The following is a 25,083-nucleotide window of genomic DNA, read 5'->3' on the forward strand; positions in this document are numbered from 1 at the left end:
ATTGGCTCTTTGTTTCTTCTGTGGAATTTTGGGCTTGCCATTTCACAGGAGAAATCTTGGCATTTCCCTAAACAATCAGTGCCCAGCTAAATGGAGAGCTGAGGTCCAACAGAACAATGAGGGCTGTACGTTTCCCCTCCTCCTGTCGAACCCCAAACCCCACCCTTTCTTAAGAAGGATCAGAGGCTGTGGAGAAGGGAGGGCTGCAGGTCACTGCAGTGGCGCTGCATGATGCCAGAGCAGCAGGTACCTCATAGAGATTCCAGAGAGAGATCAGAAAGGGCAGCAGGGATGGAATTCTGAAACCTCTGAAGCTCCAGTTCCTCACCTGTTCCTTTAAACATTTGTGGATCTACCTGCAAGACAGAGAGAAGAAGAGTGTGGACTCCTTTAACCAGTCAGACGGTAAGTGGACGACCCAGTGCAGAGTTTACTGATCCCAGGGCGCAGCCTCTTAGTCAAAGCCTCTTACTACTAAACATTTTACTCTCTTGCTGCTCTGTACCAAGCCCACAAATGGACACAAACACAAGGCACAATGCATGTAGGTGTAGAACTGCACAGCTGCTACCTTGGAGGAAGCATTTGAGTCATATTTCCAGATTACCACCACCAAGTTCACGAACTTCCTGACCCAGACACTAGTGGATATGTTATGTCTGTAAAATGAAATCATGTCACCATGTGCACCAAATGAGGAATATGCTTTAACCGGTTAAGAGTAAATTAAGAAACCAAATCATTCAAATTTGACAATGCACTCAAACGGCAAAGTGAATTGTTGTTTATCTTAAGGAAGAATATAGCCCAGGAAAACCATGGATCAGATGAGAGAATTGCAAATAAATATTCTGCTACTGACACGGAGTAGAATTTTTTTCTCTCAGCACTATCTGGGTAAAGCAGATTGACTCCCTGGGGTTCAACTAAGAGGCTCCTTGTTTGCCTGAACATGTGAGGCAGGCCAAAAACCTCTTACCAACTGCTAGAACACTGAATGGCCCCACTTAAGACCTTAAGACTGACATTTCTTCAGAATGTCTTTGTTTTAGGAAACAATCATTTTGAAGTCTTCTGAGTGCGACTTAAATCTGGTAATCTGTTTACTGGACATTCTTCACGGACAGACCATGCACCATATGCTTCTAATCTGGTCATGCAACCATCTGTCAAGTGTGCGGTGATTCCTTCAAAAACCCCAACATTACCTGGGTGTTGTTGAGAGGAGATACTTCCGGACTGAAATACTGATGCTGTCGCATGTGAGCTGACCAGATGGTCTCGTCTGAGAGTTGACAGCAGAACACTGCATTTCCACAGTTTCTCAAAGTGGTTCCCAGTTGAGTTGTGGTCCCAATGCTTTCTGTTCCTGCTCCATAGTTGTGTCTTTAGACAATCAGTACATAAATAATAGTAAAATATCTTAAAAATTTGTCGTTTTCTGTTATTAGCATGTACATACTGTTGGAACTGCCAACTGAGGTTGTATTTTTAAAAATAGATATTTCTTTGCTCAATGACCAATAAACAGTAAAATATGTAAGTTGTAGCTAAATGTAATCTCAATCCACAGACATCTACTAGCTTCTTTTCTTGCTGCTTATTATGAGTATCAAATTCTGAAGTAGACCGGTGGTCTACAGTTTTGCAGATCTACTCACCGGCTTATTGGTGTCAAGGTAGCCATGAACCTGTGAACAGATTCATGGCTGTTCACAGGGTCAGTTTACCAGTCATTGACTAAAAAGATTAAAAGAGAACTTCAGTGAAAGTTAATCCATGAATGAGGCTGTCCTGGTCAGGTGGAGGTTGTGAGGTCGTGGCAGAGCCCCTCATGTTGTCGACGTACAGTAGAGAGTAGCCCTTAACGTGTATGCAGTTAGGAAAGGGTTTATCCCAAGATGCATCATGTCACTGTGGGCAGTGCCTGCATGCATGGAGGGAGACAAGAGTTCCTCAAAAAAAAGTTCCTCTTCACACTGAGGGCTAACAGCTCTGTGCACTTGGAGGTCTAGAGACACCATTTTCCAGCGCATCCAGGAGAATGGTGTCCTCCTCCGGATCATTGCGAAGGAAGTGATCTTGGGCCGAGTGATGCTGAGCATGTGTCACCCCTCATGCATGTGTGATTGGTGTGCTTCCATGGCCAGTCTCACTGAGGGCATATACCATAGTGAAATGCCGAATAATTGTTTGAAAGAAATCCGTATTCACAAAATATGGGGCTTTTAATACATAAGAAAAGCGCTTTCCGCTTCTGTGAGTCTTTTCCTGTCTGTTTGTGCATTCTACCTTTACTTTTAAATCTACAGCATCCAAGTGAATATTATATTAGCTGCAGTTCAAAACTATTTCAATTTAAACAATTTCAAAAACAAGGTATTAATTTGAGATCACGCCCTCCTAAACAATACTTGTCAACTCAATCAGCTGTAATTTAACCACCTTTTCCATTGCACACCATGGCTACTGGCTTCCACATGTGATCAGTGTGATTAGTTGAGCAGTAAAATAGCTTTTTTTTTCACTTGCTTGTCGTCCACAAATTAAAAAAAGAAAAAAAAAGAAGATTCCAGTTGGAACACTGCATGTATGTGTGGTGGTAGTAGCCTAGTGGGTAACACACTCGCCTATGAACCAGAAGTCCCAGGTTCAAACCCCACTTACTACCATCGTGTCCCTGAGCAAGACACTTAACCTTGAGTGTCTCCGGGGGGGGACTGTCCCTGTAACTACTGATTGTAAGTCGCTCTGGATAAGGGCGTCTGATAAATGCTGTAAATGTAAATGCAAAGAGGCCCAAACACAAACAACTTCTATATGCTTCAATATAATTGATTAATGAATTGGTTAAACTAAATATATGTAATAGTGGCATACCTGATATTTGTCTGAAACTCAAGGAATACTTCTAAACTTTATTTGAGAGTGTGATAAATCAAAACATTTTGGAGAGAGGTGTTCAACGTAATTTTGTCTGTGGATATTCCAATAGACCCTAAGCTGACATTTGAGGGAAAAAAAGCATTTGTCAGATGTCTATAGAAATCCCTCATTTAGTTCACTAGGAACTGAACTGTAGATACCATTAGCTTAACTCAGAACCCAAGCATGTTTTAATTATTTTTTAATGAAAATATGTCACAGGACTTCCTGAAAAGGAAGGTTTTTAGATTGCATTTGAAGATTTTGGAATGTCTCAATTAGCTAAACTTCTAGTTGATGTTCATTCACCCACCTAGGAGTCAAGCCAGAGAAGAGATGAATGCTTTCCTAGTACCTTGAGAGATTGTAAGATGAGCAGGAGAGGGAATGGTTCATGGTGCAGTGACAGAATGAGAGATTGGAGAATCATCCAGGGAAATTTTAAGATCCTGTTGTGGGGAGGAATCAGCAGGGATGAATTAGCAGTTCAGTTCTGCAGTTCAGTTACAGATTACAGACGTGCTGCAATCCAGCATGAGATGTCAGTCAGGCAAGCAGAGAACTTGGTGGACACATGTTCATCTGATGGTGGGAAAGAGAAGAAAAGTTGTGTGTCATTTGCATAGCAGTGGTATGGAAGAGAGAACAGGAGAGGGCCAAGTACTGAGCCCTGAGGGACACCAGTAGATCCCAAACATCTTCCATTTAAGTAATGGAGGCCACTGTTAGGAACCTTAGGAACCTTAACTGCATCAGAATTATTTGGCCAGAACTATGCCTTGCTACAATTCTGTCTCTGAGCTCTTCAAGCAGTTCCTTTGACCTCATGATTCTCATTTGCTCTGACGTGCATCATGCATCTGTAAGTTGTAAGGTCTTATATAGACTTGTGGCTTTCCTAATCAAGTCCAACCAGTATAACCAAACAAAGCTTGACTCAAACGAAGGTGTAGAACCATCTCAAGGATGATGAAGAAGAAATGGACTGAACCAGAGTTAAATATATGAGTGTTTGTTAATAAATCTGCAAAAATGCAGATCAACAATTCTGTGTTGGTGCTGTGTGTAAAACGAACTTTTATCAAATGGCTGCAATATAACAAAGAGTGAAAAATCTAAGGGTGTCTGAATACTTTCCATACCCACTGTATGTTATGATTAATTTCAAATAAGCACCCCAGTCCACACATTGTGGTTATACATTATAACTTCAGGCAAATGTCCTGCCAAACAAAATGTGAATGGACATTTTAATTTAAAGTTTACTGTAAAATATAGTGGAGGTTCTGTGATCTTGTGAGGCCTGGAAACATAGTTACAGCGTGTGGTCTTATGGATTCCATTAAATATTAAGACATTTAAAACATGTCTGCCTCCACAAGGAAACCCAAACTCTGCTGTCACTGGATCAGCCTCAGTCCCCTGACCTGAACCCTGTGAAATGGTCTGAAGAGGAGAATACACAGGAGAGGGCTAGTACCCTGGATGATCTGGAGAGATTTTGTAAAGAGGGCACTGTACATATGTGAATACTACTTTATTTGTGTTTTCTTCTTGAACAAATCATCTTTGTTCATGTTGTATGGAGAACATTCATGGGCTTATGAATAGGAAATGTGTTTTCTAACCTGATCTCATTCATATTTACAGGCTCATCTATGGCTTCTACTGTCAAAGAATAACCAGAGATATGGTCATTCTGCAGCAGGTAAATCAGGGTACTGGTGCATTTCCTTAACCCTTGTGTGTTGTTCAGGTCTGTGGACTGCTAGAAATAATGTATTTATTTCTACATATCTGTATAAACTGCATATTTTTGGTAAATTTAGTAAAAATACTGCATGCCTAATTATTAATCCTCCGCATGAATTCCATGTTGAGAAAAAATGAATAACTAGCATGATTGAAATATCTAAAAGCAGTTTTTACTAACTGAGCTGCTGGTCACATGCCTTCTCCATCCAGCACCATCTGAAGTAGAGCCCAAAGTCAGACGAGGTTAAGACTTTGTACACCTGATTCCTGGAGGTCTTTCCATAAGTAGCCTGTTTAAAGAAACTGCTAAAGAATGATGAGCAAAGCTGCTGAAAATAGTTTCAGAACCGGTCCAGATTCAATTCGATGCTCGGTTGATCCCTGGCAGACAGCCTTTTACACACCGATCTCTTTAGTTTAAAATAACATTGCGGTAAAGAGCTAAAACTCCTCTTGGTGTTCTGTTGAAGGGGGATTATGTCTGGTTGGACCTCAAAACTGGCCGGGAGTTTGACGTCCCTGTTGGCGCGGTGGTGAAATTGTGTGACTCGGGCCAGATCCAGGTTTTGGATGATGAAGGCCAGGTAAGGACAGGAATTCGGTTGAAGTTGATGGACATATCATGAAGTTGAATTTTTCGAGTTTCTGGTTTTGTTTTGTTTTTTCCGTTTCAGGAACACTGGATTTCAGTGCAAAATGCTACCAACATTAAGCCAATGCACCCCACCTCTGTACAAGGAGTGGAAGACATGATCCGGCTGGGTGACCTGAATGAGGCTGGGATCTTGAGAAACCTCCTTATTCGCTACAATGATCATATCATTTATGTGAGTGAATGGTGTATCTGTTACATTTAAAATTGTCTTTGTAAATGCTGGGGGACCAAGACCATCAGGGAGCGTTCAGATCATTAGGATCCTTCCAGCCTTGCATCTCATATGTCCACTCAGATGACAGGCACTAGGACAATGCACATGTTAATCCTGGATTTGTGTTAATCCATGCCCCTCCTGCCAGTATGTAGAGAATACAGCATGTCTGGATCAAGCTTCAATCTTTTTTTATCTAATTATTGAACAATGAAAACAAACATGCAACTGGCTTATGTCACCTAACCTTCAGATTGTACCTACATGATACATAAGGTTCGTATAAATGGGGGCAAGTTTTATAATGGCCATACATTTACTGATCCTCATTGATTAATAATGAAAACACCTCAACCTTTCTGTGAGGATTTAAAGTAAGTTATCAGGAGCACATGGCAGGGAACTCAAAACTCCGGTCTGAAAAGCAGGGAAGCGGAGGACCCGGAAATAAGTATAAATGCAATATTAGGTTCTGTTATTGTGCTGATGAACAAGTGTTACAATGAGACCAAAAAAGCAAAACAAAACTTAAAGGTAAAGGTGTAGGCATCAAACTGAAATGCCTGGTCATCTCAGCATCCACAGCTTTTAATGTCTGTAGTTATTGACTCTAACTTTTGACCATGGAATATTTAGTAACAAGGAAACTTCATGAATGATTCTGGTACAGTAATATGAGAAATTAGAATTTTTGTTTATAATTGGCTTCCAAAGCTTTTAAAGTAGTAATATATTTTCCTTATGGAAATAAGAAAAATTGTAAAAACTGAAAGGTGCATAAATGTGAGCACCCCCACAGAGAACTGACATCAGTACTCCTGTCATGCCACATGGAAGGGAGGAGATGCAAACGCTTGATTAACAAACAGCAAAACTAACACGTGAATAATTCTGGATCGGGGAGTGAATGTTCTAATCACCCATGCCTTTGATGAGGTATTTTTGACCATTTTTCCATACAAAATCTCCCAAGTTCATTCACATTATAATGGCTGCTGAGCATGTACAGCCTGATTCATCCAAGAGACATTTTGATGATTTTCACAGTTTTAGGTCATTGTCTTGTTGGAATATCAAACCCCTGTATAACTTCGCATTATCGTGAAGAATTTGTTAATATTGGGTTGAATTCATCCACTGAACTACACACAGCCCCACAGCATGCTGGAACCTCCACCAAATTTGACAGTAGGTAGTAGTGAAAGTGAAAGGATTGACATTGTGAAACACTGCAGCACAGCACACGATTCACACAGGCCCTAACAAATTTGGAGCCCTAGGCAAGCTTTTAGGTGGCACCCCCTTGTATCACAGCGCTTATTGAGCAGTGGGCAGCCATGACCGGCGCCCGGGGAGCAGTGTGTGGGGACGGTACTTTGCTCAGTGGCACCTCAGTGGCACCTTGGCAGATTGGGATTCGAACCGTCAACCTTCTGAGTACGGTGCTGCTTCATTAACCGCTAGGCCACCACTGCCCTGAATGAAATATGATGAAATCTTGTTCTGAGCAGGTGTGGTCAGTGAACAGGCAGCTACAAATACTCAGCATTGAAAAACTGATGCTAATTATCTGGGCAACATTCTCTAACAGCGGTCAAGTTGTCTTTGTTTGATTCACAAGTTGTGAATTTGTTGTAACATTGAAACAGAAGATAAGTTCTTGAAGTTCTTGAAGTGATGCTTGAAGCGCCCATGAATGGGGTCAACAAAATGTTTGATATCCTTTCAAGTAGAATTTCCGGGTGCCTTTTCAATGGTGGTTGTGTTGCTTTTAACCCAGATACCATTTTCTGATTGGCTGTTGTCAAGCCCCTTTCTTTTTTTTATTGGCCGGTGTGCTTGTTTTATAGTGGGGCGCTACTGTGCCATGGTCTGAGAAATATTGGGTGCTGTGTCATATTAGCCAACAAATTATTTTTCATACAAAAGTTACGTATCATTATTATTATTTCTACTTATTAGGCTTTGCAATGCAGGTAAATTCATGTTGACTCGTTCTTTTCATATTAAAACACATAAACACCAGCCAGTTTTATGAATAGTGGAATGTTTTTTCTTCCTCCGTTTTTGGCACCTGTGAATGGATGGGGCCCTTAGCATTTGCCTATATTGCCTATGCCATGGCAGGCCCTGGCGTCACACCACGAAATGTGTCCTCTGCATTCTTCGCTCTTTAGACTTACACAGGTTCAATCCTAGTGGCGGTGAATCCGTACCAGCTGTTGCCCATCTATACGGCAGACCACATTCGACTATACACCAATAAGAAGATTGGGGAGATGCCACCACACATCTTTGGCATCGCAGACAACTGCTACTTCAACATGCAACGCAACAACAAGGATCAGTGCTGTATCATTAGGTATTATTAACTTAACAAAACGGTCTTTACCGTTTCTCTGTATTTTGCTCACATTATTGAATATTTGACAGTAAGGTGTGGAAGTGCAGTATATGATCATGTCATGTTGTTTGTAGTGGTGAGTCTGGAGCTGGCAAGACTGAGAGCACGAAACTAATCCTGCAGTTCTTGGCTGCCATCAGCGGACAGCATTCTTGGATTGAGCAGCAGGTGCTGGAAGCTAACCCCATTTTAGAAGGTCAGAGAAACCACTTCCAGGTGACTAGGCCTCTTCCAGTTTACACTCAGGTCATGAGTTAAATTCTTTTGCAGCGTTTGGAAATGCCAAAACCATTCGAAATGACAACTCCAGCCGCTTTGGTAAATACGTTGACATTCACTTCAGCAAGAGAGGAGCTATTGAGGGAGCTAAGATTGAGCAGTACCTGTTGGAGAAGTCAAGAGTGTGTCGTCAGGTGAGAAAACAATGCATACCACACGAGAGATAGAATGTGTTATTTGCACACTGAAAAATGTTTCAATTCTCTGTCAAATAGTAAAAGTAATTTCTTTGTAGCATTATGTCCTTTTCTTCTCCTTGGTTGGTACTGGAAGTAATGTGCAAAATTTAAATGCATATTCGTATTCACTTTCATCAGGCAGCAGATGAGCGGAATTATCACATATTTTACTGTATGCTGGAGGGCATGAACCCAGAACAGAAGGCTAGACTTGGGATTGTTCATGCCAGCGACTACTCCTATCTAACAATGGTGAGTCACAAAGGCCTTTTTCTGCTACGTTCTTCTCCAGATGTTTCTACTCCAGATATAGTAACTTAAAGTGAATAATCATGAGAATCTGCTGCAGAAAATACAGAGTGAATCCATACTGCGTGATAAAATGCTGTGTATGAAGTGTGCGATGTGCATGAGCATGAACCAGTCTGACCACGGCATGCTTTCACAGGGCAACTGCACAGTGTGTGAGGGGAGAGATGATAAGAAGGAATATTCCAGCATTCAGGCAGCCATGAAGGTCCTCATGTTCACTGACACAGAAAGCTGGGAGATCTCCAAGCTGCTGGCGGCCATCCTGCACATGGGGAACCTTTGCTACGAAGGTCAGTCGATGTGGGCACCAGGGCTGCGTCCTACACATTTACAGTCATCTATCACTCATTTGTCTCACATTCAAACAAAGCAACTGTTGGTATTTGCCCACTAAAATGATAAAGGCTGAAGGATTATGAGCATCAGGGAGCTGTATGTTGGGGTCTTTACAGCCTGTTTCCTAACAAATAAAATGTCCATTTTGTAAGTGCATTATCAGTGGCAAATTGACATAATTTGAATAATAAATCAAGATGGAAGGTCTGATATCTACGCATTTGTAGATATATTCAAGGTCATATATGTAAGAGGAAAAGGGGGAGTTGAAATGCTCAGCAGAGGCAGGGATTTTTTTGGTTTGAATCCACAAAGTGCCAGTGAGGTAATCAAGGTACTGTCCCCACGCTGCTTTTTCCGGCATCTTGCCGGGAGCGTTATCCATTTCTGATCTTTATACCTGTATAGCTAGATCAACAGAGATGCTCATGGCAGCCCACTGCACTCCTAGCTTAAATGCAAAGCTCATGTCATTCTGTCAACCTTGTCACTTGTTTCCACAGCACGGACATATGACAACCTGGATGCTTGTGTCGTTGTCTGCTCCTCGGACCTCTCGAAGGCCTCAGCTCTGCTAGAGGTAGGCTTGCAATCCCCTCTGGATTGCTTTTTTTTGTCTTTGTTATCTTGATGGTGAGTGCAGTCCACACACAATCACTGTCCCTTGAGTGAAGTGGTGTGGGCTGTAGAAGGGACTAGGTCCAGCCATTCTATACAGACAAAAATCAGATTCATCTCACTAGTCCCCTCCTTTTATCCTACATGACAGAAGCCTTTTAGTAGGCTCTGTTGTCATGTCATAAAATCGTTCTAATTCAGAAGATATTGTTTGCGCTGTAGGTAGATGCACTAGACGTCATGACCTGTCTGACCACCCGGACTCTCATTACGAGGGGGGAGAGTGTGTCAACCCCTCTGAGCATGGACCAGGGCCTGGATGTACGGGATGCTTTTGTGAAGGTGGTGTATAAATTTGTATGTCCTATTCCACTTGAAAAGCTCATTAATAATGTCCTATTTGTGTCAGTATTGTGCAGTGTATCTTGGGTTATATTGGTCTGCGGTGGATCCTTTATGGACCAGGGAAAGCATTTAAAAGAGATTCCTTGAAGCAACACTGTGACACCTTCAAATGCAGCATTAGCAGAAACAAGTTTCCCTGAATTGACACATTGTCTTTTTACTCTGTGACTCTAAAGAAGACATTTCGTCTGCAGGGTATCTATGGTCGGTTATTTGTGTGGATTGTAGACAAAATCAATGCTGCTATCTTCAGACCTCCCTCTACTGAAATCAAATCAATCTGTAGATCTATTGGACTGCTGGACATCTTTGGCTTTGAGAATTTCACTGTGAACAGGTGAGACATGTCAGACATGTCAAAGCTTTGACGCAGCCACCTGGCTCCTGTGATTCGCTGTGCTAATGTGGCTTTCTCCTTCTGTTTGCACTGTGGAAGCTTTGAGCAACTTTGCATCAACTTTGCCAACGAGAACCTGCAGCAATTCTTCGTCCGTCATGTCTTCAAGCTGGAACAGGAAGAGTATAACCTGGAGGATATTAGCTGGCAGCATATTGAGTTTACAGACAACCAGGAAGCCCTAGACATGATAGCAATCAAACCGATGAACATCATCTCCCTTATTGACGAGGAGAGCAAGTTCCCCAAGGTGAATTCATAGGAAATTCACAAGTTGTTCAAATGTGAAATAGAGTGATAGGATCAGAGCTTAATCATGTTGTGTCTTCCAGGGAACAGATGCTACCATGCTGTATAAGCTCAACTCCCAACACAAACTCAACTCTAACTACATCCGTCCCAAGAACAGCCATCAAACACAGTTTGGCATTCAGCATTTTGCTGGGGTAGTGCACTATGAAACAAAGGGTATGGTAACTTCTTGTGTTCCTCAGTACTATAAACTCCCCCAATACACACACAAGAGTGAAAGAGTAAATCCAGAAACCCTCTTGTTTGAAAGGGTTCCTTGAGAAGAACAGAGACAGTCTTCACAGCGACATTATCCAGCTGGTACATTCCTCCAGGAACAAGTTCATCAAACAAATATTTCAAGCTGATGTTGCAATGGTGATTATTTCTCATAAATATTCTTTCTGACAATAAAACCAAAATAAATGTTCTTCATAAGAATTTGTTGACTAGAAGCAGGCATTAACATAAAACTCGAAAGACATTCCTTCAGTCGTCTGTGATGACTTTCCTTCACCTGTTAAAGTTGACCAGTCTAAAGGGACACCATCTGTCTTTTCCTTTCTTTGACTCATTGCCTTAATCTACTCTTGTCTTTGACCATTATTGTATTGTCTGGCAACAGTTTCTGTGTGGCTATCTACAGCCGGTCAGTCTCTCTCAAAAGGTAATAAACCTACGTGTCCCATGAAATATGCAGTGCTTATAGTGTGTCTCCCTCAACAATACCACCCAGTTTTCTCACTGTCTGCCTTACTAGATCTTCCCAGAAATGTCCAGAATTTTTCAGTAGGAAAAGTAGCTTTGGTGCAGAATGATGGCGCTACAGCATGCCAAATGTTCTGTGTACTGCTGTGTTTCTTTGTGGTTTTGCACTTTAGCAGGAAACTGCTGATGTGTTGACTGACAACACACAAGGACACAGATAGACACAAGAGCATGGAAGGATCTTCTGTGGCATTCAGTGGAGCACTTTAAGCCTGTGGCTTTTCAGTACATTTAGGCTTTGGACAGATATTGAACATGGAGACATTAGAAGAACTAGATGTAGTTGCCACGAACTGCTGATGTTTTATATTTTTTTCAGCTAAATTATTGCCTTTACACTGACAATAGGGGGTCGAGACAAGGAGGCGCTCACCCACTCTGAGCAGCCAGTTCAAACACTCGCTGGAAATGCTGATGAGGACATTAAGTGTGTGCCAGCCCTTCTTTGTCCGTTGCATCAAGCCCAACGAGTTGAAGAGGCCTATGGTGAGTCCTGCTTTGTAGCTGAAGTCTCCTTGTTGTTGAATATGCTGTGATTAACATGCTGTCGTTCTCCTCCAAGCTGTTTGACAGAGAGCTGTGCGTTCGACAGCTCAGGTACTCTGGGATGATGGAGACCATCCGAATTCGCCGTGCAGGTTACCCCATACGCTACAGCTTTGCTGAGTTTGTTGATCGCTACCGCGTGCTTCTGCCTGGTGTTAGTCCAGCTTATAAGCAGGTGGGCTGAACCTCACTATTATACAAAGCACACATCCACAGTCATCCAGGGATATCTTAGCTGGTAGACCAGCATGACCAGTGATCAACATGTAAACAACATGAAAGCTGGACAAATTTGCAGGACAAAGTTGAACTTGTCAAACGTGATTCACAAAAAAAAAACACGCACACACCAGTGAACTATGAGTGTATCAATGACAAATAATGTACTGGAAAGAACTGGAGAGAGAGAGGTCCTCACAACTCTGTTCTACCACAATGAACTAATGTTGTCTTTTTTTATACTACAAAAGGAATGTTCAATTAAGTTGCACTCTCAAGTTTAAAATTGTGTTGGTATTAATTTAATCCTTATTATATTATTGCTTACTGTTAAAATTGTTATTATTAAAATATACCTCTTTACATATTTCAACAGATTTTTAAAAACAGAATAAAGTATTGAGAAGTTTTACTGGGTATTGGGATTGTGACAGTCCTTGTTCTAAAATGTTTAGGTGGACCTTAGAGGAACATGTCAACGCATTGTGGCAGCAGTCCTTAGAACTGATCATGACTGGCAGATTGGAAAGACCAAGATATTTCTCAAGGTAATATATTGGGGGCAGTGGTGGCCTAGCGGTTAAGGAAGCGGCCACATAATCTGGTTCGAACCTGAGCCGCCATATACCTTTCATACTGTATATGCACACACACACCTGAATAGAGGTGTGTTTTTAGTGCTTATTGTGGTCACTATTTGTCAATTTTGTGGTCACTATTTGATCAGAATCGTTTGCCACACTTTGTGACAGGACCACCATGATATGCAGCTGGAGAATGAGCGAGATGAAGCCATCACTGCAAAGGTTATTCTCATTCAGAAGGCTGTACGGGGTCTCAAGCATAGGTGAGACAGATTTAAAGGAACTACAAAATGGCTTTCTTCCCATTTGTGTGTACTGAAAGGCTGTTTCTGAATAACCAGAGCCAACTTTCTGAAAGCCAGAGGAGCTGTCATCTTCATACAGAAGCACTGGAGAGGTTATCAGTGTAGAAGAAATTTGTGTGTGGTGAGAGATACACACTCTCATACCTTTGTACACAGAATTTGTACACCTTGAGCTTCAATTTAACCCTCTTTTTTTAGATGCGGGCAGGCTTTTTGCGCTTGCAGGCCGTCTACAGATCCCGTAAGCTCTATCTGACCTACAGACGAACCAGGATGCACATCACCCACCTACAGGCTCGTTGTCGGGGCTTCCTAACCAGACAGGCCTGCAGTCTACGCCTGCGATCGGTGCTCACTCTTCAAGCACATGCTCGGGGCATGATTGCACGCAGAATGTACAAGAGGCTCAAACTGGAGGTAGACAAAGTACTAAATATTCTCACTGGACAGATATGCCATCTTAGCACGGTTGTGGAACATTTCTGACATTTCAGTCAATAAGAGAGCGCTTTTGTTTCATGTGATTGGCAGGAGAGTTACCAGCAGGAGAACTCTACCTGTTTTCAGACTCTAGTGGTTGCTTTTGGCAGCTAGGAAGCTTGTGGCTGCTCAAAAGAACATCAATGAATGTGCATTGAATGATGCATTGAATTTATTTTCTCGTAGAAAGTTCATAAGATTCAGGAGAGAATTTGCTCGAGAAACATGCATAAATGTGTGAGCGACTAATTCACATTCATTTTAATGACCATGCAATACAATAATAGAAAAAATCCTTAAATATCAAAAATATACATAAGGGTCTATTTTATTCACTCGTTGGTAAAGATAATATACACTTCACAAAACATTTCATATTTTGAGTGGCTGGAGCTGGTTTTGGATGTGAAAAACTGTTTTCTTGTAAAGTCCAGAACTCTCTTGGTGTCTAACTGTAACGTACACCATAAAAGTATTCAAATTCCAAAACATTTATCAGACGCCCTTATCCAGAGCGACTTACAATCAGTAGTTACAGGGACAGTCCCCCTGGAGACACTCAGGGTTAGGTGTCTTGCTCAGGGACACAAGGCTAGTAAGTGAGATTTGATCCTTGGACTTTGGGCTCTTCTGGTTTATAGGCGAATGTCTTTCAAACATAAAAGACATGTTCTTAAGTGTCCTTTGCCATGACACATAATATTGCACTCAGTTGCATCCTGTTTCAACTAATCATCCATCAGAAGTTTCTACAACATGGAGTCCATCTGTAATAAATTCTGTTGATTGAACATGGTTTGGAAAGGTACACAGCTTTCTATATAAAGTGCCAAATTTGACAGTGTACTTCTGAGCCCAAACCTGGCCATGATGTTCAAGGAAAACCTGTAGACCTCAGAGATAGGACTGTATCAATAGAGGAGAGGAGTCCTGTCCTGTCCTGTCCTGTCCTGTCAGGACAGCCTTTTTTGTAGCATGTGTGGTAAAAGTGGCCAGAAGCCACTCCTCCAAAAAATGTACATGACAGTTTTTGAACATCTGAAGAGAGATCTGAAAATGATGGTAGAAGTTGCTTATGAACCAGAAGACCCAGGTTAAAACCCCACCTACTACCATTGTGTCCCTGAGCAAGACACTTGTCCCTGTAACTACTGATTATAAGTCGCTGTGGATAATAATGCTTTTGATGTTTTGTAATTGTAATTGACAGCATGTTTCAGTCATCTAGCTCTGTTGTCCTCTCAGCATGAGCGGAGGCTGAAGGCAGAGAGGCAGCGGCTGCTGGAGGAGGAGCGTCTGCGGAATCAGATGACCGCCCGCAGGGCGAAGGCCGAGGCCGAACGCAAGCACAAAGAGTGGCTGGCGGAACTGGTGCAGGAGGAGGCGGAGAGGGAGAGGGCAGAGAGGGAGGAAGCCCACAGGAAGAAAGAGCTGATGGAGATGATGGAGAAGGAGCGTCTGGAGCCAGTCGATGAATCTGACATGGTGGACCAGATGTTTGGGTTCTTGGGAGGCCACAACTTATTACCTAATAGGGATGGACAGCCCCCTGCAGGCTTTGAGGTTGTTACCATGTTATTACATTATAAAACTTCTGTACTAAAAATGAAATTTTCGAATGAATATTTTTGGACGTTTCAGGACCTGGAGAATGCTCAGCGAGAGTCTGAAGAAGATAACCTCGAGGCCCTCCCGTTACCCGAAGATGATGAGGAGGACATGTCTGAATATACATTTGCCAAGTTTGTTGCCACTTACTTCCAGGGGACAGCGACACACGCACATTTACGGCGCCCACTGAAGCAGCCACTGCTCTTTCATGAGGACGAGGGAGACCAGCTGGTGAGTGACCTTGTCTGCATGGAGCACATAACACACCGTATTATTATTCATATAAATATAGACACAAATGACAGATTGTCAGGCTCTATCTGCAATAGTTTCAATCTAAAAGTTCTTACAAAGCAATATCAGTCATTCATTCCTATCACTAGACATATATCAGCTGAAACAGTATTTCTCAAGCTTCCATGCTTGGGTAGATGTCCTGTTTGTCAGTAGGTTTATCGTCATTGGGATACACTGCAGCCGAGCACACGGTACACACAGCAAAATGCGTCCTCTGCTTTTAACCCATCACCCTTAGTGAGCAGGTGGCAGCCATGACAGGGAGAACAGTTTGTGGGGACGGTACAGTCTGTTTCCTTACCAGCTAAGGCCACCACTGCCCCAGAAATGTAGTTGAAATGTAGGATCAAACTAAGATGCAATACATTTTAGAACCAATAAAGATCTAGCACTGGACCACATGGAGAAGTCCATTTTAAGCTAGATATGAGTATATCAACTAGCCATGACCTAAATTCTGCCACCCCTGTAGGCTGCCATGGCAGTATGGATCACTGTCCTGAGGTTCATGGGAGACCTTCCGGAGCCAAAGTACCCCATCGCCGTCAATGATGGAAGTGAGAACATTCCAGTCATGACCAAGATATATGAGACTCTGGGCAAGAGGACTTACAAGAGGGAACTGCATTCCCTGCAGTCAGAGGAGGAGGTGAGCATGGGAACAGTCAGGTCTTCGAGGAAATGGGTGGAAAATAGACAGCAGAAACAGCTGAAGGATGCTAGACAGCTTGGTAAGAGCTGTCTGGATGAAATAACACGCAATACAAAGCATGATAAAGGACATTGTGCACCAACCCATAATGTAGTGCAGGTCATGACAAACTAGACAAACCAGGCAGACAAGCTGCAGCAATATGACAATATATCAGTGTACGGAAATATTTAGTATATAGTGTATGTTGTGTTCACTGGTTATGCTATTGCAAGCGTAGCACACTAGGTGGCAGTGTTGGGAAAAGGAAAGAGGAGTGAAAAAGAGAATAATGAATATAGAAGAGACCAATGTTATGTTGGTGAGCTGTTGTAAAGGTTTTACTCTACTGTTGTTAAGTAAAGGTTATTTGTTCTGTTACCTGGCCTGTCTGGAAGTTGAGTCATGGCAACTGGACAAAGTTCTGTGGATGCAACTGGACTTCCGTCTTTAAGGTGGATACGTTGCAATGACTCAACTTTCAGACAATTTCACCTGGATGACTGAGAATCTTCACAGATGAATGTCAACCTGGCCTGGTTGTTCGGGTGTCAACACAACTTTTTTTGCTGCCTCATCATGGCTGTAAATGCGGCACCGATACCCTTCGACGTGTGGATGTGGATTTTCAAGAATGATCTCCTGGTAATTAATGCGACGGGTAATGATTAGCCTACAGCTCGCAGGAGAGCTACATCGGGACAACAGACTTTCTACTCGCTATGCATCCCAAGTAAATGTTGTTGCGGAATGTTATACCTTAAGACACCGAAGACAAGCACCCCATGAGAGTATTGCACAGTATGCGGCCGTGCTGCGTGATCTTGCTTCAAAATGTGGATTTCATGATAAAACAGACGTAATACTCTGTTATGAGTTGATTGACCATGTGAGTAATAATCGACCCAGATCTGACACTGGACAAGGCCTTAACACAACTGGAACCTGCTGTTCAACAAGCTAAAACAAGTGTTCCAGGGCAAGCTGTACAGCCCCGTTCACAATTCACAAAGAAGAAATGCAAGCAGCACACTCATCCAAAAACGCCTTTAGATGGTTTCCTGACCCTGTTTCAGGTGTGGTTCTGAAACCCACCTGGATAACTCCGTGTCCAGCAGCCAAAGCAACTTGCAAGTCCTGCCAAAAAGTTGGACATTTAGCTCATGATTGTCGCTTGTTCAGAACAAGTGATGTTTTGTAACGGTTGTGATTCCTATGCATGCTTGTGACATGGACCCCCTGCATAAAGCAGCCTTGAGGACGTTAAGAACATTCTTGTGAACAGTCCAGCACTTGCTCTTTTTGACCCATTCCACAGATGCAAGTGACAGCCTAATGGTACGGAGAAGACGTAGCTTCTCCTTCCCGCACCCTGACTGAAAGTGAGAGGAAATATTCGACTGCTTGCGCGTGGGCTACAGAAAAAAGGAGGACCACCCGGCATTGACAACACTGCTCAGTACCAAGGGAATCGGTAGGGCTGGAACGCTGGTCTGCACGCCTGCTCTGTTCTGCTCTGTGCCTTCTGACTATCCCAGATGCAGAACCTGAGGTGGTGGCACAGATTTCTGCTGCTCTGACCTCCCTTCCAGTGGCTGAAAATGACTATCATCTTTCATTCATCATTTTGGGGGCAGCGGTGGCCTAGCCCGTAATCAGAAGGTTGTGAACCTCTCTCCTTATCACACACAGTGGTCACGCTTGCACATGAATGTCATCAAGGGACTGTCCGCACAGAGCAACGTCTGCGTGACCTTTACTGATGGCCAAAGATGGACTCACAAGTACAGTCTTGCATTGCAACCAGTCCCACTGACTGATAGGCCATGGAAGACGCAGGTATTCTATCACACAGACTATTATTCTAAGTGGCCTGACATTGCCCTTTCACATACTGCCACTACTGAGGATGTCATCTGTTTACTGTCGTCATGGCAACCCAGAGAACATTGTCATGGACAATGGTCCGATGTTCACATCTGATGCTTTTGCCTCATTCCAGCGCACCCAAGGTATCTCTCATTGAGAGAACATCAGTCTACTATCCAGCTGCTAACAGAGCAGGAGAGAGATTCCATCGTGCCCAGAGAAGCTGCATCCAAAATGTCATTCGACCCTCACAACCATGATATGAGACTTACGAACTGGCTCCATGTGTATCGTGCTACTCCGCAAGCTGCAACTCCTACTTGGCCTTCTTTATGGTGGGAAAATGCCTACCAAGTTGGATATTCTTTAACTGCCACCTAACATGTTTCTGCTCATCGTGCCTTTCAGAGATATCAGAATAAAAAGCCTCATTCTGTTCCTAAAGCTCAGACTTACTTCACCTCACCTGTGAGGAAGGAATAGGTCTGAACTCTTTCTTGCTGAGTGATGGAAAAGCCTGGAATGCTTCTCATCTTGTCCAGATTCCTGACAAGACTGATCCACACAGGAGTTAGCCATTCCCCTCTCACAAACAGCCACGTCTTAAATACAAGCCCATGTGGCAGAAGTTGAGTTGATTGCAGTATCTCGACTGTTTATGAGGCTCGAAGTTTACAGGTTATGGACTAGACATTAGTCAAGCTGATCAAGAGTAATTGATTTATTTACAATGATGTCGCAGTTTCATGTTAATGTACCTTATGTAAAGTTACCTTATTGCAGGAGGAGTTACTTATTACGTCTGTTTACTCATTAGCCTTCACTTATATAGAGAGTTTGTTCTTTTACAGAAAGGAAAAAGTATATCACTGATTATGCTATTGCAACCGTAGAACACTAGGTGGCAGTGTCGGGGAAAGCAGGGACCAGAGGAGTGAGGAGGAGGATTATAGAGTGAAAAGAGTGAATATAGAAGAGACCAGTGTTCTGTTGTAAAAGTTTTACTGGATTGCTGTTAAGTAACCAGCATTTGTTCTGTTCCCTGGCCTGGTTGTTCAAGTGTCAACACAAAAATGCATATGGTCTATGATATATTACGATAATGCTAGTAGTGATATGACATTAGCTGATAATAATAATAACCCAGCAGCTCAGGTAGATTAAAGTACAGGGTGCAGTAGTGATGTTCAGTTTGTAATGTGCAGCTTGAGAGAAAAAAAATCATCATCTGCAGATGATTTAAGGCTTCAGATGTGGCTGAGGTGATGTGGATAATCCTGGGGACAGCCGGACAGCCTGAGGGTAAACGCTGTTCCTCAACATGCAGCAAACTAATCAGAGTTTTCCAAGGAAAGACAAGCAGGGCGTCACTGTAGAGATGGCCGAAAATGCTGGTCATTATGAAAAACAGAACAGCTCAGTGCAGGTTGTGTGATGCTCTCCATGTTATTTTGGGGCTTCATGTTATATAGTCTAAACAGACCAGTGACACTTAAATGGTAAGAGTATAATTTATTGCACTCTCCCACACTGCAGAAATCGATCAGGTTCGAGGTCCATGAGAGAGGTCAAGATCTGGCCTCGAATTTCCCCAGACCTCAATACCTACACATAAATACACCACTTTATAATGGTGGTTTTGTATCTACTACCTGACAATTGAACCCAGGTCTTCTTTCCATGGCTTTAGTGCACACACAGTCAGAGTGATGATTTTATTCCAATGAAAAGTTCTTTATTCAACAGGCTAAATTTTACACCAATGAAACCCACTTAATGTGCATTGTAAATGTAAGCTTTATTTAATGACATTGTATTGCAGAGTTGACTGCTGTCTTATTGTGTCTCACTGGTTGCTTTGCCACTTCAGAGCAGTGTCACCGAGTGCCAGAAGAAGAACAGTGTCAGGCACAGACTGGTTTCCCTCACTCTCAAGAAAAAGTCAAAAATCACAGAGGAGGTGAGCCTCTCAGCTCTGTATAGGAGCCGTACACATTACTGAATACATGAATAAGTTAGATCACAGTGACATTTCTTGTTATGAAGCATAGCTTTGAAATGTTTTTCCTTGAATATAAGAGTCAAATGATTAAACAATGATACATTTAGTATTATTGAGCATTGTGTCATTGATGTTAAGTATTGATTGCTAATATCCTCTAGGTGACCAGAAGGCTGACTGATGCAGATTACAGCCTACAGGGGAACAGCATGCTTGAGGACCGTCCAACTTCTAACTTGGAGAAGCTTCACTTCATAATTGGCAATGGCATTCTGCGGCCTGCCCTTAGGTGGCTGAATTAGATTTCAACATCAAGCACCTTGTAATCACGATCTCTGATTCAACAAAGAATAAATGTTAACCTGTAAATGAATGCAAAAAAACAACACCTTGCATTAATCATGAAAGCCTTCATGCTAAATGTCTGCTGAGGGTACTATGTGGTTTGTTCATTAACAGTTTTTTTATCCCACATTGCAGAGATGAGATTTACTGTCAGATCTGTAAACAGTTGACCCAGAACCCCTCGAAAACCAGCCATGCACGTGGCTGGATCCTCCTCTCCCTCTGTGTTGGCTGCTTTGCCCCTTCTGAGAAATTTGTTAAAGTAAGAACCAGGAATACACTCATGTGGTCTTCAGATGGGTCAGTGCAGGACACCCCATGGTTTCAGTCAAAGCAGTACTAGAGGACACTCTTCTGTATTCTTGCTCTTCAGTACTTACGGGCTTTTATATGCAATGGTCCCCCTGGTTATGCACCCTACTGTGAGGAGAGGTTGAGGCGAACCTTTGTGAACAAGACAAGGACGCAGCCTCCTTCATGGCTGGAACTGCAGGTATGCATGTGGGGTTCATCGGTCTTTTGTAATCTTGTTTACTGTGAAGATGGTGACAAATGTTCTGTTTCCTCAGGCCACAAAATCTAAGAAGCCTATCATGCTTCCTGTTACGTTTATGGATGGGACTACGAAGACCCTCCTTGCTGATTCCGCCACCACAGCAGAGGAGTTATGTAGTGCCCTGGCAGACAAGATTGGTCTTACAGACCGGTTTGGCTTCTCTCTCTACATTGCTCTGTTTGATAAGGCAATTACACAGAAGATCTTCCATTTATGTACATAGTTTCTTATGACATCTGCATCCAGACCAACAGCTTTATTGTCCACTCTGCAGGTTTCATCTCTGGGCAGCGGGAAAGACCATGTGATGGATGCTGTGTCCCAATGTGAGCAATATGCTAAGGAGCAGGGAGCTCAGGAGCGCAACGCACCATGGAGGCTGTTTTTTCGAAAAGAGATCTTCACCCCCTGGCACAACCCTGCTGAGGACAGTGTGGCCACCAACCTCATTTACCAGCAGACAGTGCGTGGGGTGAAGTTTGGAGAGTACCGATGTGACAGGGTATGCTTTTAACATATAGTTCATTGGAAACTGACCTATAAAATGATATTTTTATTATTTAAATATTCATTATGTATATAATTTATTAATTTATATTAAATGAATATATAATTCTAACAGTGCCCAAAGATCCTGACATTTTTTTGTAGTTAACTTTAACAGAGCATAGAAAGATGGAAAATTCTTCCCCTTTCCATGATTGGTTATATATATTGAATTAATATCCCTTTGTACATTTCCAAAAACCTCCCTGTTTTTTTTTGCTCCACAATTTTATGTTAAAACCATAGGATTTAAGAAATTCACTTCACAAAATTCCAGTATTTCACAAAAATCCAGATATTATTAATTACTGTTCTGGCAGCAGGGAACCCCAGATCAGCCGGGCCCTGGAACCTTGATGTGTGTGCACATGGAATCTAGTTCCTCTCTAGCAACCTTGTTTTTTAAATGAGAGAAACCAGTCATCCTAAAAAAAATGGTTTTGTCAATCAATCAATCAATTTTTATTTCACAATCTAGACTCAGCAAGGGGAACCCATTCTCCTCTGGTCAGCACTGGATTACAATGAAATCCATCCAGGAAATGATGGCATATGAAGGTTATAGCAGTCCGCTTGTGTAGAATGAAGTAGCATCCAGGTAGTGTGTTAGAGTCACAGCAGGCAGGACAGTCCATGGAGGTCAGCCATGTCATGTGATCACTCCGAACCAGGAAACTCCCCAGGCAGGATGTACCAGCCACAGAGGAGAGGATGGTGAAGGACAGAGAAAAGAGAAGAGTGCGTTAGTGAAGTAACTGAACAGAGAACTAGACGTTTATAATGGTGAGAGGCTAGACTGTATTCAAATACTTATACTGTGTCTGAATCCCGTACAATCCTCGGAAAATTGTTCCAAAGATTTGGGGCTCTATAAGCAAATGCTCTTTTTGCTCCAGCAGTGACCTTACATACACGGGGTGACAGCCAGTAAACCTTCTCCCAGGGAATGAAGGCCATGTGGTGGGTTACTAAGATAAACATGCAAGACACTTTGTCAAAATTGTGGAACCCTTTATTTCACCACTGGTTTTTGCAGAGTAATCATAGCCCAACCAGCAAAGTGAAAGCAATCCAATAAGTAGGATTTGAACCCGGAGATATTTGTCCCACATATTCCAACTAATTTTTCAATCTGATTTTTTAATACAATTTTATGGTCTAGGGTGTCAAAAGCTTCACTAAGGTCTAAGAGCGCTAGCACAGAGATACGGTCCTGTTCAGAAGATAATACCTTTTTTAAGTAAGGAAGTTTTTGTACTATGGTTCTACCTAAAATCCTACTGAAAAAATCTAATATGTTATTAGTGGTCAAAAAAGCACAAAGTTGTGGTTGTACCACCTTTTCTAGGATTTTGGACCTGAATGGAATGTTGGAAATTGGTCTGTAATTAAGAGTAGGATTAAGAGTAGGTTTCTTAAGCAGTGGTTTTATAACAGCAGTCTTTAGACATAAAGGAACATTGTTAAAACCAATGGATAAAAGTATTGAACCCAGGAGTGATTCCCCGAACGCAGGTAGTAGCTCCTTCAGTAGTCTAGCATTCAGGATTCAGGTTGATTGCTTACTTGAGGAGACCAAGGCAACAAGTTCAGAGTGTAATCAGGGCAAAGAAATCAAGTTTAGGTGCCGACCGATCCGTGAGGTCCTCAGGAAGATACGTATAATCTTTGCTCATCCACAGGATTATTATCTAAAATGTATAATCTATAAAACTGCTGCTGCTAATTGCAGTTGTTGTCTCTATGGAATTATCATTAGCTCTTGTTAGTCTAGCAATGGTGTCAAATAAGAATCAAGGGTTGAGCAGCTCTAGCAGAAGAAAGAGCTTTTCGATCTTTCCAGGCTAGATGGAGCACTTCCAGTCTTGAGGAACGTGATTTGTATTCCAATCTGCGTGAGTCCTGTTCGAGTTGACGGCTGTGGTATTAGTAATCGTGAATAATTCTGGGGACGCCTTCATTATTCACACATTACTAAGATCGGTATATTAATTAAATTTGCCACGAGACTCTCTCGGCGGACAAGGTGTCAAACACGTGGAATTATTAATAAATTACTGAATCCATGTGCTTATGATTCATTTGCTAATTAATTCATAACTATGCATTTCGACTTCATTTACCCTACAGGTTGTTGTACCACAGAGCCTTCTTTTGAACATGAATGCATTTCTTTTTTGCTGGAGTGTGTCGTAGTAAGGCATCCATGTTGTCTTTTATTTGTTGTAGGTCTTCTGCAGAATCTGATAATTAAGGTGGACACAGGGATGGCAAGGGAGATGTTGAGGAAATTCTGTACACGTGGAATTAGTGAATATGCACTGTGTGTTTCGAAGTGCAGGATCCTAAGCGTACACTAAATGTGACCAGGAAATGGTCAATACCAATACTAAGAACCAGATCAAGAGTGTGTTCATGCGTCTATTAAAGCTGACACTGAAATGAGAGTCATAAATAGCTGCTAGTCCACCACCATGCCGGCCAATACGTGCATTTTGCTTAGAACAGTAACCAGATGGAGTTGCTTCATTCAGAATAATCAAGTCACCTTGCCAAGTTTCTGTGAGGCAAAGATCTTCCATACCTGGAGTTCATCTTAACTTTGATTAAGTTATCGTGACAAACAGCACGATTAGGTTTCATGAACTTTTCTAGTGCAGGGAACAGGCACAGTCTGAATAAAGTGAAAGTGACTATTCCCCTAACGTAGGTAGTAGCTCCTTCAGTAGTCTAGCAGGGATTGGGTTACAAGGTGACCAGCAGGCAGTTGGATAAGCAGCTCAGTCTGCTGCTGGGGCTGCACTCTTGGGTGCCAATATGGAGTAAAAAGGTCAAAGTACTAGAAATGAGAGAAGATCCATCCCAGGTGGGACCTTGACATCTTTTTAGCAGACTCACAGACCTCTTCAATATTATTTCTGGTCATTTCAAATTGACACATTTGTACGTCATTAGTGCAGACCTAAATTTTAGAAAAAAAAAAAATATTTTTTTGCCAGCAATTTTATTTGATGTTGGTTGATCTTGGCCCAGGAAAGCAATTGACTGTGGTAGTTGGATATGCTTTTTTCAAGTTTTTTTTTTAATAAAACCACCAATTATTAGAGCGTGTTCCTCTTGAACAGAAGTTTGTTTTACAACATTTATTTCTTATATAGCCCAAAATCACATACAGTATGTCTCAATGGGCTTTGACTGGCCCTACAGTTGACACCCCCCACACTTGACCCTTCTGCACACAAGGAAAAACTCCACTAAAAAAAACCTCTAGGAGAGAGAAAAAAGGTGGGAAGAAACGTTGGGAAGGAGTGATACAGAGAGGGGACCCCCTTCCAGGGTAGAGTGAGCCTGCAAGTGGTGTCAGTGCCGGGCTGGTGAGGGTTTGTCCAAGAAAAGAAAAAGGTCCAACAGGTGTATTTGTGTAAAAGTCTGACGTGTGGTATAGAGCATCTGTCCATGTTTGGAGGTACTGGACAGTGCAGAGTAGTTGTTTT

The 25,083-nt window shown here is 42.3% G+C and overlaps 1 protein-coding gene across 2 annotated transcripts in view; it reads left to right on the forward strand.

The window, feature by feature from the left end:
• Positions 1-200: 200 nt before the first annotated feature.
• Positions 201-25,083, forward strand: part of LOC114792931 (unconventional myosin-VIIa-like) — a 40,767-nt gene continuing 15,884 nt past the window's right edge. For both annotated transcript variants that reach the window (XM_028984471.1, XM_028984472.1), the window contains exons 1-31: positions 201-405; positions 4,576-4,633; positions 5,151-5,264; positions 5,355-5,507; positions 7,727-7,911; positions 8,028-8,149; positions 8,224-8,366; positions 8,550-8,663; positions 8,860-9,013; positions 9,563-9,639; positions 9,900-10,019; positions 10,277-10,419; positions 10,519-10,729; positions 10,812-10,947; positions 11,042-11,148; positions 11,396-11,437; positions 11,887-12,024; positions 12,101-12,259; positions 12,759-12,851; positions 13,056-13,150; positions 13,229-13,313; positions 13,391-13,609; positions 14,918-15,235; positions 15,314-15,514; positions 16,053-16,229; positions 20,011-20,100; positions 20,304-20,431; positions 20,623-20,749; positions 20,861-20,980; positions 21,057-21,230; positions 21,318-21,545. In XM_028984471.1, coding sequence (XP_028840304.1) covers positions 4,616-4,633; positions 5,151-5,264; positions 5,355-5,507; positions 7,727-7,911; positions 8,028-8,149; positions 8,224-8,366; positions 8,550-8,663; positions 8,860-9,013; positions 9,563-9,639; positions 9,900-10,019; positions 10,277-10,419; positions 10,519-10,729; positions 10,812-10,947; positions 11,042-11,148; positions 11,396-11,437; positions 11,887-12,024; positions 12,101-12,259; positions 12,759-12,851; positions 13,056-13,150; positions 13,229-13,313; positions 13,391-13,609; positions 14,918-15,235; positions 15,314-15,514; positions 16,053-16,229; positions 20,011-20,100; positions 20,304-20,431; positions 20,623-20,749; positions 20,861-20,980; positions 21,057-21,230; positions 21,318-21,545 — 4,191 coding nt within the window. In that variant the 5' untranslated portion in view covers positions 201-405; positions 4,576-4,615. The remainder of the gene's footprint in view (positions 406-4,575; positions 4,634-5,150; positions 5,265-5,354; positions 5,508-7,726; positions 7,912-8,027; positions 8,150-8,223; positions 8,367-8,549; positions 8,664-8,859; positions 9,014-9,562; positions 9,640-9,899; positions 10,020-10,276; positions 10,420-10,518; positions 10,730-10,811; positions 10,948-11,041; positions 11,149-11,395; positions 11,438-11,886; positions 12,025-12,100; positions 12,260-12,758; positions 12,852-13,055; positions 13,151-13,228; positions 13,314-13,390; positions 13,610-14,917; positions 15,236-15,313; positions 15,515-16,052; positions 16,230-20,010; positions 20,101-20,303; positions 20,432-20,622; positions 20,750-20,860; positions 20,981-21,056; positions 21,231-21,317; positions 21,546-25,083) is intronic.

The sequence above is a fragment of the Denticeps clupeoides genome, chromosome 6 (genome assembly GCF_900700375.1).
Source record: "Denticeps clupeoides chromosome 6, fDenClu1.1, whole genome shotgun sequence".
NCBI classification, from domain to species: Eukaryota; Metazoa; Chordata; class Actinopteri; order Clupeiformes; family Denticipitidae; genus Denticeps; species Denticeps clupeoides.